The sequence below is a fragment of the Simochromis diagramma genome, unplaced genomic scaffold, assembly GCF_900408965.1.
Source record: "Simochromis diagramma unplaced genomic scaffold, fSimDia1.1 OVJJ01000657.1, whole genome shotgun sequence".
In the NCBI taxonomy this organism is placed as follows: Eukaryota; Metazoa; Chordata; class Actinopteri; order Cichliformes; family Cichlidae; genus Simochromis; species Simochromis diagramma.
The window spans coordinates 42386-55228 of NW_024387147.1; the positions used below are offsets into that span (position 1 = coordinate 42386).

At 40.0% G+C, this 12843-nt stretch overlaps 2 protein-coding genes across 4 annotated transcripts; both read left to right on the top strand.

The window, feature by feature from the left end:
- The first annotated feature begins 1896 nt into the window (after positions 1-1896).
- On the top strand, positions 1897-4969 carry LOC120743570 (Fc receptor-like protein 5). 3 transcript variants are annotated; one of them, XM_040047233.1, is made up of 6 exons: positions 1897-2026; positions 3063-3098; positions 3323-3589; positions 4046-4312; positions 4435-4713; positions 4884-4969. In XM_040047233.1, the coding sequence occupies exons 1-6, from the start codon at positions 1990-1992 to the stop codon at positions 4925-4927; spliced, it is 930 nt and encodes a 309-aa protein (XP_039903167.1). In that variant the 5' UTR covers positions 1897-1989; the 3' UTR covers positions 4928-4969. The 3 variants fall into 3 exon arrangements, with proteins under 3 accessions (XP_039903167.1, XP_039903164.1, XP_039903166.1); XM_040047230.1 differs by having other exon boundaries at positions 4435-4963; XM_040047232.1 differs by having other exon boundaries at positions 4049-4312; positions 4435-4963.
- Positions 4970-8236: 3267 nt separating this feature from the next.
- On the top strand, positions 8237-12313 carry LOC120743576 (obscurin-like). The gene is made up of 2 exons (XM_040047238.1): positions 8237-8558; positions 12027-12313. Exons 1-2 carry the CDS (start codon positions 8237-8239, stop codon positions 12296-12298), a joined length of 594 nt encoding a protein of 197 aa, XP_039903172.1. The 3' UTR covers positions 12299-12313.
- Positions 12314-12843: the final 530 nt, after the last annotated feature.

Sequence of the window (12843 nt, forward strand, 5' to 3'; positions counted from 1 at the left end):
CATGCTCTCAATTTTTACAGCCCTATTAAAAAAAATATCAGTCTGTACATGCTTCAGATAGCTTTTCTTCAAATTCTTTAATTCTCACTCTCTTTTGCAACTTTGTGCTTTTGTGTTACTCGCAGCAACAACTCCACCTCATTGTTCGTCCATTTAAAAACTTGGTGCTTTTCCACGATATTTTGCCGCAACGTTTCAAAGAGCCAGAGAGTAAATAAACGGCAGACAGAACTGAGGCAGGTCGAATCGTCTTGCGTTTCACACCAGGGCAGGACTGGAGCGTAAGCATTTTCGGCCGATTCAATGTGGACGCACAACTCTGTGAAAACGACTGAAAACAATAGTGTGGACGCGGAGCGTTTTCAGATGAAAACACCGTTTTCAAATCTATCCGGGCTAGTGTGGACGTAGCCTTAAATTTCACCATGTAGTTTGAGTCATCATTGCAGACCTCCATGGTGTGATGCAGGTGTCAGAAAGCACCTGAACATGAGACACATGTCTCACCTCCAAGAAGCTCAGTCACAAACCTGTAGTAGACAGTTCAAGAAAGGAATTATTAATGTTGGAGTCAAATTGTTAAATGTTGTCATTGTGTTACTTAAATTTGTAAGTCTTAGTTCAAGCAGCATGATCAAAGACATTCCTTTGTCTCTGACCACCTCTCCAACCAGTTTGTTGGTGGGGGAGGCTGTAGCGTTTTATTATAAGGACATCTATGTGAGGGTTCTGTTTTCTTGCTTAGTGAACTTCCTGCCTTTATGACCCTTTTGGTAAGCAGGAGGTCACACAAACGCACCCCCAAACACAAGCATACACACTCACACACTCACACACGCACACACTCGCACACACTCGCACACACATATGTGTATATATGAAATATATGTGCATCAGGAAACCAAGCAAGAAACACAAATATTGCATTCATACGGTGGCTCTGTTTGCAGCTTTGCTCTATAGTTCTATAGTTCTCAGTGGAAATAGTTTATAAAAGAGTCAGACAGTGTTTTATTTTACATTTCAGTTTAAAAAAACAAAAAACAAAACATTACTCACATTTCCCAGGAACCAGCCCACTGTGTGGTCACTGACACAGCTTACATCACCATGAAAACAGCAGCACGTTTAATCTGAGAGAGAGGGCAGGACTTCCTCTTGCCTCATGCCCACTTCTGGTTAGGGACACTATTTCTGTTTTGCATTAGTGTAATGAAATACTTTAAATGAGTCAAGCTCAGCTTTGTCAGTTAAGAAAACCTTAATGTTGTATGAATCTGTTTTCTTGGTTGTTTATAAAGTTCTGTGTCTCAGGTGGGCTGGAGCCTATCCCAGCTGATGAGAGGTGAGATACACCCTGGAAGAGATGACTGTATTTGTTCATGGAAATGTATTAATTGGATATTTGAAGCAATGTAATGATTTTGTGCAGCAGCCTTTAGTGCAACATTAGCATTTTGTGTCTTTTTATGTATGTTTCTGTATGATGATGCTTCGATGCTGTGATTTGATGCTTCTAATGGTTTATGACAAACAGTATTCGGTGTGTGTGGTGTGTGAAGGTGCAGCCAGAGCTGTGTTCTTGTTGTGTTTTTGGCATGTAAGATAACCTAAAAACTTCACATTTAAAAGTTGTAATAATATTGTGATCTTATTTTGCCTTTTTAGCTGCTCAGTCACGCTGATATTTGTATAATAAAACTTACTGCATGTCTGTTTTTTTTCAGTCTAGTTTTTATATTACAGGCCTTTTCATAAAGAAAGTACCTGATGTTTCTGCAGCAGCAGGAGAGTATAAAGATGTCACACCATGCTGTGGTCAGATCTTGTTAAGTTGCTATTTCAGTGTAAAAGGAAGGAAGCTGAGAGAAGTAATACAAACTCTTTGTTTCCTTCACAGCTCTTTGGTATCTGCTGTGCTGCTGCTTCACTCTCTCTCTTTGCAGAAAGTTGTAGAAGTTTTCAGACGTGTCACTGCTGGATGTGAGGATGGGAGCCACTTTGCTCTGTGAGCTGGGCCTATTCTGTGAGTACATCACTGACTCCTATTGTTTGATTCATACTGATCCATAAACATGTTTTAGTAAGAAGAACAGAGCATCAGTCATCACTATTTCAGGTTTTCTGATCAGAGAACTCTCATGTTTTGTTATCAACATGTTTTTGATGGTTCATTCTAATCTGAGTCTGTATGTGGAGCTGCTTTAGTTTATCTAAGAAAGATCTGTTGTCATGGTTTTCTGTGTGGCAGGCAGGATGTTTGACTCGTAAACAGAGGAGTAAACTCAAAACGATAGCTTTAACGCTGGAAAACTTCTCATCCAAATACAAAGCAAAACTAGAAACTCAAACACTAGAAAATAAACGAGGAACTGAAAACTAGGAATAGACTTGGAACAGGGAGGAAAGAAACACACAGCATTATGAGGGTGCGACATGACAAATGACAGGACTTAAACACACAGGCAGGACAACAAGATGATGGGGAACAGGTGGAAACACAGCCAGGACAAACCAGACTTAACGAGAAAAGGGAAGCAAAACTGGACACACTGCACACAGGACAGGGACTATCAAAATAAAACAGGAAACACACGACAGGCACAGAGGCACAGCGTTGACACTGATCAGAGAGAACACAGAGCACAGGGACAGGAGTGACAAACTGCGACATGAGACACGACTGACTGGGGAAATAAACAAGAAGACAGAACTGAACCTACACTAAACATGAGGGGCACAGGAACAAAACCCAAGAACTAGAAATCACAAAACAAACAGCAACTAAAGCTAGAAATACAGATCCACAAACAATAAGACTAGTAATAATAAACCAGGGGGAGGTACCTGGTTGCCTTTGGTTGCGTTTAGTTTAGTTATGTTTCACTTAGGTCTTCTGTGTTAGTCTGTCATGTTTCCTGTCTTCTGGTTCATGTTGTCAAACTTGTGTTGTCATGTCTGCTTTCCACTCTGTTTCCTGTTTTATGATGATTGACAACCTACAGAGACATATTTGAGTGTCGCTACTTTGATAATGTCTGAAGTTTCTGTCTTTATTTTAGTGCTCTGCACGCTTCTCTGCACTGGACACGCTCAAGGTGACAAAACACGTTTCACTTTTTTTGTTTTTCTTTTTCATTTATCTTACTTCTGTTTACATACTACTGTTTCAGTCTTAAGCACTTTACATTTTTTCTTTTTATTTATTTATTTATATATCTATCACTATCTTTATAATTTTGTGAATATAAACAAAGGTTGTGCCTTCAATAGTACCTGAAGTGTTTCAGATTGTTAACTTTGTGGTTGTGTTGGATTCTAGATGCTGTGTTAACTATTGAACCCAGCTGGTTCAGTTTTTTCATTGGAGAGTTTGTTACATTCAAATGTGACATGAAAGAAGGAGAAGACACTGACTGGTATTACCAAATCAAGAAGGACGGTCGAGAATTTGTGCCCTACAACACACACAAAGACTACAGATTTGAAATTATATCTACACGTGACAGTGGTGAATATCAGTGCTCTGGTAGCTTGGTGAGCTCACATCATATAAAGAACAGTAATACTGTCTCTATAACTGTATTAGGTAAGTCTTCAGTGACCGACAGCATAAATGTATGATCCCTGTTCAAATACTCAACTGAACAACATTTAATTAAATTTGTCATTGAAACTTGAACTTTAACCAGGACCAGTGTAAAGTCAGTGCGTCAATACTCACAAGTTGTCATTAACAAAATTAACAAATTGAGTTTTAACAACAGAGTCAATCGTGGATGAAATTAAATTTAACTACATTTCTAAAGGAAAAGAAGAAACATGAAAAGCTTCATGAAGTTTAAAGTGATGATGTTTCTGTTATCTAAACCAACTAATCAGCATTAGTTTACATTCAGGGCCATAGAATGGAAAAACATTTAGACTACGGTTATTTAGAGATCAGCAAATATTAATGTAAATATAAACTGTGTTTTTTTTTTTAATGTTCTTATGTTGTTATAATGAAAAACACATATTAATTTTTCTTCCTCTTTCATAACAGCAGATAAACCCAGGGCCACACTGACAGCAGGAACAACAATCATACCAGTAGGGGGCAGTGTGACACTGACCTGCTCTGTGCAGAGCTCTGATGGATGGAAATATGAGTGGTTCAGACGAACCCAAACAACCTCTGAAGGTCAAATCAGAGATCAACAAAACAGAGATATCAGAGTATCTGAAGGAGGAATCTACCGCTGCAGAGGAACAAGAGGAAACCCAGCTTACTACACTGATAGAAGTGATGATGTCACCATTGAGATAACCTGTGAGTTCAGTCATTTAGTTTGAAATATACATTCACTCATGATTATCAAACATACAATGTTGAGTTTTCTGTGTTGATTTCATGTTTCTATTTGTATCTCAACTCTTAATATGTGTAAACAGTTTCCAATAAAGTTGTTGTAAAACAACAACCCAACTGGCCTCAGATATTCAGAGGTGAGACGATCACTCTGACATGTGAGGTGCAGGAAGGAGGTGAAACCACTGAGTGGGAGTATGAATGGAGAGGACCCAGCACACCCACACAGTGGACACACAATAATGATGTGACATTCAGAGTTTCTGAGTCCAGCAGTGGAGACTACATGTGTAAGAGTCGACGCAGAGATGACTCATATTCTTCAACAGAGTGGAGTGAAGCCTTCACATTGTCAGCATCAAGTAAGTCATGTTTGTTGTGTGATCTCCATTTGACAAATGTCATAATGGTCAGAACAGGATGAATTCAATGGTCTACAAAGCATGTTACATTGTTAGTCAGACAAAGAGCTGCAGCTGATAGTAGCCTCATTGTAGACAGTTTGTCACCACTTTGTGTCATGAACTTTCAGCTGGTATAGAGACGCCAATGCTGACCTGCTGCTCCATCACCTGAGGACCATAATGACAGAAATAAACAGGATCGGAAATTTATTATTTTTCAACTCCTTCAACAAATAACCACAAATCTACAATTTCTATTAAAAAAACAAGGTCATCTTGGCCTAGCATCTCATGCAAATACTGCCATCTCTTACAGTACAGAAAAAAAGTCACTGTTTAATTCACCATGACAAATACAAGCTGCATGGTGGCTCAGTGGTTAGCACTGGTTTCAAATTCAGCATCTGGACGACATCTTTTATGTGGAGTTTGAATGCTCTCCCTGCTTCTGCATGGATTGTCTCCGGGTTCTCCAAGTTCCTCCCACAGGGTACTGCACCACTGTCTGGCATAGGGTCCAATATCTTGTGACCCTGAACTGGATCAGCAGAAGAGATGAAAACAAAAACGTAAAGATGAAGAATAATATTTGGAGCTTCAGTGAGAATATTGAGAGCTGCAGATGGAGGAAAATTGAGTAAGGGAAGCTAAAATAATGTTATGGTTGTTATTACCACAAACTTCACTACCTCCAGACAGCTGTAACAGGAGACTATTGAGATTACACTAGTTCTGCAAAAAAAAAAAAAAAAGGTAGGCATTATTGATTATTTTTAGATTGCAGTATTTATGCTTCTCTTTGATTATTTGTTTTGGTTACTGATAGAGCTACAAGAAGTGATTTAATGTTGTCTTTGTTCAGATGGATTATTGGATTATTGGATTATCAGGCATCCTAGAAAGAGAAATAGTGACTTGATGACGTCTGCAAATGGTCTACAGGGTTTATTTTGTATGAATTTTGAACATATTTCTTATGTGAAACAAGCATTTTAAAACCACTGCAATTTATTTACTTTTTTCCAAAGAGCTAAAATGTGTTAAAAAAAAAAAAAAAACCTCGCCCCTGTGGGCGGTCCATCCTTCAAGCTCGGGTCCTCTACCAGAGGCCTGGGAGCTTGAGGGTCCTGCGCAGTATCTTAGCTGTTCCCAGGACTGCACTCTTCTGGACAGAGATCTCTGATGTTGTTCCCGGGATCTGCTGGAGCCAATCGCCTAGCTTGGGGGTCAGTGCACCGAATGGTCCGAATACCTCTGGGACCACTGTTACCTTCACCCTCCACATCTTCTCCAGCTCTTCTCTGAGCCCTTTGTATTTCTCCAGCTTCTCGTGTTCCTTCTTCCTGTTGCCTTTCGGTATCAATACACTGTGGCCATCTACCTCTGCTTCTCTATCACTACTGTGTCCGGTTGGTTCACTATTTTTTCCTCTGTATTTGGAAGATCTTAGCTCAGTCATTCTCAACCACCCTAGTGGTCGTCTGCAATTTTGACCTCGGGACTTCCAGGCCATACTCTGCACAGATGTTCCTGTACACTATGCCGGCCACTTGGTTATGGCGTTCCATGTATGCCCCGCCTGCTACCATCTTGCACCGTGCTGTTATGTGCTGGATTGTCTCTGGGGCATTTTTACACAGCCTGCACCTGCAGTCTTGCCTGGTGTGATAGAGCCCAGCCTCTATGGCTCTTGTGCCCAGAGCTTGTTCTTGTACTGCTATGGTTAGTGCTTCCGTGCTGTCTTTCATTCCGGCTTTGTCCAGCCACTGGTAGGATTTCTGGAAGTCAGCCGCTTCTTCTATCTGCCAGTGGTACATACCGTGCAGGGGCCTTTGGCCAGCTTATTATCCTGGCAGGTTACCTGATCACAGGCAGGGCTTAGATGATGACAGCCCGGATTTTGTTCTTATCGTTCAGCTGATTCCACAGGACTTGCCTGACGCACTGCAGGTACTTGGTGGTTGCAACTTTCCTAGATGCCTCTTCATGGTTCTGTTTTGCCTGTGGGATTCCCAGGTGCTTGTAGCTTTTGATGCGATCCCCACAGTTCTGACTACCTTCCCTCTCTTTGTTATCATCCAACTACACTTCTCCAGTCCGAATGGCATTCCAATGTTGTTGCTGTATATCCTGTTGGTTTAGATCAATGAATCACTCTTGGCATACAGCTTGATGTCATCCATGTAGAGGAAGTGGCTGACAATTGCTACATTCCATAGTCGGTCTCCCACTGTGTGTCAGTGTTTATTTAATTGTGAGTTCTTGTGCCTTGTTGCCCCTCGTCTTTTATTCCATCGTGTTTATTCATGTTTCCCCAGCCCATCGTGTCTGTACTCTCCCTCATGTTCCCTCGCTCCATCTTGTCTGCCTCTCTTCCACTCCCTCATCATGTTTCTTGTTTTACTGTGAAGGTCCCATATTTTTACGTTCATTCTATTCAGTCTAGCTTCCCCTGTCTCGTTATGATTATTCATGTCAGCTGTGTTCCCCGTGTGCTCCCACAAGGTAAGAACTGAACTAAAGTTCAGTTCACCTGACACTCGGACCGGCGGCCGCCTCGGGTCTCTCCTCTAGCCTCCCCTTTCTCTCATCCACCTGCTGGCCTCTGTGTGCTCCCACATCCCATGTTCCATTTTGTGAGGTATTGATATTTGTTGCTGTGTTTTTAAGAGGAGTTTTAGGGAGGGATACGGAGGGTATCGGAGAGCAATGCTGATATGCTGCTCCCTCACGTAGTACAATATTGAAATAAATAAATTAGCCATTTGTAATTTCAAACTCCCTGTAACTATGAAAACAATTATGATTTTGCTCAAAAAAAGAATAAAAGTCATCCTGCCTTATCATCTCATACAAAATAAATAAAACACACAGAAACACACTGTCTGTTTCACTATGACTTTAAGTGTTTAACACAAAACACATAAATGATGAAGAATAACATCAAAAATATTGTTCCTGTGTGACTTTGGTTATTACTACCATCCTCAGCACCCCCAATCACCTCCAGACAGCTCAAGCAGGAGGCTTGCATCTTAAGATTATAATACACCCTAAAGAGAGCCAGTTTATTACGGACTGACCGACCGATTTGGTCTGATACTAAATATTACTCTAAGCAGAATCTGAGCTCATTTATATGGGAAGAAAATCAGAATGCAAAGAATGTATGTGTGTGCGTGTGTGTGTGTGGAGATGCAAAAACCTGATGATTAAGTTTGTTTTATTGATTATGTGATTTGCGAGATTTTCAATTTGTCAGCTAATGTGCATCTCCTCCTGTGAGGTCTGGCATCTGAACTTTACATTAATAAGAAGTCTTGTGTTTTCTGGTAAATCTGTTGTTATGATCAGTACGTCTGAGAGAAGCATCATGCAGATCACAGGAAAATAATAATTTATGAACTTACAAAAGTGTGATAGTTAAATGGACTAAGAAAAAATAAACTATATCATATTCACACTGTAATGTGTTTTCATGATGGGAAATGTCTTTCAAGCAGATAAACCCTGTCCTGTCCTCACTGTGTCTCCATCATGGCTGAGTCCTGGAGCCTCAGTAACTCTGAACTGTGAGGTTGAACATCCGTCTGCAGGATGGAGCTTCTACTGGTATAAAGCTGTTCCTGATCTATCAGAGAAATCCTCCAGTTATGAGCTGCTACCTGATGGCAGTGGGACTGCACAGGACTCCTACATCATTCATGGACAGACACACACAGCAGGATATGTGTGCAGAGCTGGAAGAGGAGACCCAGAGTATCACACCGATCACAGTCAACCAAAGTTTGTCTGGTCTGCAGGTCAGTTTGTTTCTGTTTATTCCAATGAGCTGAAGTTATGTCATTTCTGACTATGATCAAGCCAGACTGAATTTACTTGTTCCTTGTTTTGTAACTCTTTCCTTCATCAATTACAGTGATAGCAAAAAAGAGAAAATTAATATACAGCAATGTGCAAAAGTTATGAGCCACTCCTCATTTTTCAGTCAGACTTTTTTGTCATTTTTAACTCTCATGTTGCATTCTGGTCAAATTCACCGATTTAAAAGTTGGACAGACACACGCATACATGCGCATATATACACACACATACAAGCACCTTGGGTTCTCTGGTGGCCACTTTGGTAATTGCGATCCACTAGAGCCTCTCTTCCATGGAAACAACTCCTGTGTTGGCATTTCTCACAGACAGCTGCAACATTGTTTCAACAGCACTGAACTGTTCTTGTAGCTTTGATGTATAATGCTTTTTGAGGTCTTACTCAAAGGTCACTGTTTGGCAACATCATGGCAGGTTGATATACCCTATGTGAGGCTCTTTGATCACCACATTAGTGAGGACAAATGAGGCCAGGAAATTGACAGTGAGGATGGATTAGATAAGGACGTGTCAGAAGCTGAAGACGGCAGGGAACATAATCTGTGCAATCCAGACCAAGAAATGACTGATCAGGAGGAATCCAGTGATGAAGAGTTTGCTGTCAGATTCAAGTAAAAGAATGGGAACTTATCCCCACCTCAGAATCAGAATCAGAATCCTGAGAATTAAGTTAGTTTTCAGCTGAAAATGTCATCAGGATGACCACAGCACCAACAAAATTTATTGTGTCCTGTATTGATGACATCAAATCCTGCTTTGAACTATTCTGGACTGGGTCCATCAAACCCAGTGGTAAACATGACCAACTTGGAGGGGAAACAGATTTACAAAAAGAATTGGAAGGAGGTAACCCAGAAAGAAACCAAAGCATATATGGGTGATGTGTATAGATCCAGAAATGAATTTACCAGCAGTTTCTGGGTTGCAGAAACTAGTCAGACAAGGGTCAGATGTACACAAATGAAATATTACCGGTCACTTTTGACTGGAAACATAACAGATGTTACTTTATGTGACTGTATAAAAATTTTAAACGGTTTCAAAAAATGTCCTTGGTGTATTTAACCCAAAGTAGACGGTGATAAATAGTACAGTATGTTTCGTCTGATTATTTCTTTCATTCAGAATCATCCAGAAATTCAGTTTTTTTTTAGAATTTAAGGCATTTAAGCTCAGATTAATGAGACATACAGGCCATAAATAACAAACAGTCCAAAATCTAACACAACAAGTAGTGATAATATATTTATTATTTTAGTTTTTATGATGAGTCTTAATGGAAAATTCACAAACTTGTTTAACATGAAATGTGCACCACAGAATAAATTCTTAAAATTGTCACGGTTCTGGGTCCGTTGGACCCAGTATTTTGAGGTTATTGTGTTTTGATTTAAGTTTGCATCAGGGATTGTGTTCTTGTTCTCTTGTCGTGTTATGGTAATGTTTATGATGATGATGATTATGATGTTTATTATTTGAGTTTCATGTTTCTGTTTATGTTTAGGATTCGTTCTTCAGTTGTGTCATTTTCTGTCTGTCTCTCTATGTCGAGTCTGCGCCTTTGTGTGATGGTTTCTTGTTCCTGTTTTATTGTGAAGGTCTGCGTCTCATGTGAGTGTGTTCAGTTTTACCTTTGTCTCGTCTTGTTGATCACTCCCAGCTGCGTCCACCACCTGTGTGTTATTTCCCTGTGATTCTCGGTGTATTTAAGTCATGTCTTCCGTCATTGTAGTTGCTGGTCCGTCTGTGTATTCCACCCTGCGTCATGTGTGTGTTTCCCTGCTGTCGTCCGCCTAGTGTTTCGCTCGTTCTCATTCAGGTTTGTGTCTTGTAGTTTAGTTGTTTCCCAGTATAGTTTAGTTTTCCTTGTTGCCGTTTGCCTTTCTTTTTGTGTTTAATAAACCACCTTCACACCCTCACGACTGCCTGCACTTGGATCCTTCATTTCCTCCTCCACACGGCTCATCTCACGCGCCGTGACAAAAATAACAAATAAACATAATGCAAAAACACAAGAAAACTGAGAACGCTGGGTCATAATGACCCAGGACCATGACAAGTTGTCCCCCCATCAATTGTCCTCATTCTTAGATACACATAGTATTCTGGATAAATATCAGTCTAGTTTCTGAGCCTTCCACAGCACAGAGTCTGCTCTACTGAAGGTGTTCAATGATGTGCTGGTGACTCTAGAAAAAGTACAGTTTTAATTCTTCTAGACCTGAGTGCAGCATTTGACACGGTTGACCGCACAAGCCTATTAAACTGTTTGAAGACATGAATTGGCATTCAAGGTTGTGCTCTAAAATGGTTTGCCTCTTCCTTAGAGAGCAGAGCATACTCCGTGATGCAGGGAAAGAAATACTCTTGCCCTGCTACACTTGCTTGTGGAATACCTCAGGGCTCTATTCTGGGCCCTGTTTTATTCTCCCTATACATGCTCCCATTAGGCTCTATTTTCAGAAACACAAATTTCCTATCACTCTAATGCAGATGATACACATCTCTCTTTAAAACCAGGCATTGATAGCACATTGCAGAAAGCTTGAGATTGTCTTAGTGACATAAATTGCTGGTTGTCTTTGAACTTTCTCAAATTAAACCATGACAAAAGTGACATTAGAATTTTTGGCAACCAAGACTCTGTTAGTCTCACAAGAAATGACTTGGGCCCACGATCAGGTAATCTACATCCTCATGTTAAAAATCTTGTTTTCATTTTTGATGCTGTACAAACAAAGAAATTCAGTTGTTTGTGGCAGTTTCTTCCAGCTCAGGAGCATTTCTAAACTCAAAACTATCTTGTCATCTAAAGATCTGGAAACCGTTATCCATGCCTTCATTTCATCACATCTTATTCTTCATACAATAAACAATTTGATAGGGTTCCCAACAGAGACCGCTGTGTGTTTTTCTATCCAGATATTCTTTTACGACACTGGTAGTCTGTTTGGCATCATTTTAACTTCTTTAAGTACTATTCCGGAGGACTAGTTAAATAAATTACAAGACATTTTGCCTACGAGAGTTCAGGTTATGTTAAAAAATAAAGGTGGTAATACCAAAGTTTTACTTTATTTCTACACACAATCCTTGTCTTATATATGATACATTCATTTATGTTTGCATGTTTCCATTTCCCGTTTTCCTTACAAACTATTAAGAAATGAGGCATGGCTCAAGGTTTTGAATAGTGTTGTTTGAGATTTATTTATTTGTACACATAACAATGCTGCCATTCTTATCCAGGGTACAATTTTTAGGTTGACCAAAACGAACATCTTGTTAACTTATAACTTATTAGCACATAGTAAAAAAAATATACCAGATAAATTCAAATAATATTTAACATCTCTGAGCTTTGTGTCTTCGCTGCATGTTGTTTTCAGATGTTCATTCAGCAGCGTCTCTCACAGTGAGTCCTGACAGAGTGCAACACTTCACCTCTGACTCTGTCTCACTGACCTGTGAGGGAAACTTCACTGAGTGGAGAGTGAGGAAGTTTTCTGATAATGGCCAACTGAACTCTTCTAACTGGAGCAGAATGACTGGATCTACATACAAAATCAACACATCAAAGTCAGATACTGCAGTGTACTGGTGTGAATCTGAATCAGGAGACTTCAGCAATGCAGTCAACATCACTGTACACGGTATGTAAATGATTACCCCAATAACCTGGTGTAAGTCATTGTATGTGGCAAAGAAGACCTAAATATTTTCCTCAATAGTTCAGAAATTTCCCCTCTGTGAATCTCCACTTTATCACAGTGGAGGGGTTTGTGGATTCCAGTGATATGGTGTCAGGGGCAATTTACCCAACCAATTTACATTTGCTTGATGGATTTAGAGAATGCATTTGATCACATCGCTTGGGGTACCCTGCCTGTTGTCACAGCGTATTCAGTCCCTGTACAACAACAGTGAGCCCATAGAAGAGTGGCCAGGGGAAGGAAGTCTGCACTTCTCTTCCTAGACTCCTTCCTACAGAAAACCCCAAAGTTAAAAAAATCTGGTACACTAAATTTATATTGCAGACTCACAGGCAGGACACAGGAAACATGTGGATAACACAGTGATTTTTCATTTTTCATAAAAAAAAAAAATCCTGATTAGCCTTGGGATTTCCAACATTCAAAATCCAAAGTAAATAAAGAGCAAATGATGCAATCTAAATCAGAAATAATGTGAAGCACTCATGAAGCA

Bases quoted from the DNA above. Each gene is read 5' to 3' on its own strand.
- LOC120743570 (XM_040047230.1), top strand. From the start codon at position 1,990: ATGGGAGCCACTTTGCTCTGTGAGCTGGGCCTATTCT. The intron at 3,590-4,045 runs GTAAGTCTTCAG...CTTTCATAACAG, and splicing joins TGTCTCTATAACTGTATTAG to CAGATAAACCCAGGGCCACA. The intron at 4,313-4,434 runs GTGAGTTCAGTC...ATGTGTAAACAG, and splicing joins TGTCACCATTGAGATAACCT to TTTCCAATAAAGTTGTTGTA.
- LOC120743576 (XM_040047238.1), top strand. From the start codon at position 8,237: ATGGGAAATGTCTTTCAAGCAGATAAACCCTGTCCTGTCCTCACTGTG. The intron at 8,559-12,026 runs GTCAGTTTGTTT...TGTTGTTTTCAG, and splicing joins AAAGTTTGTCTGGTCTGCAG to ATGTTCATTCAGCAGCGTCT.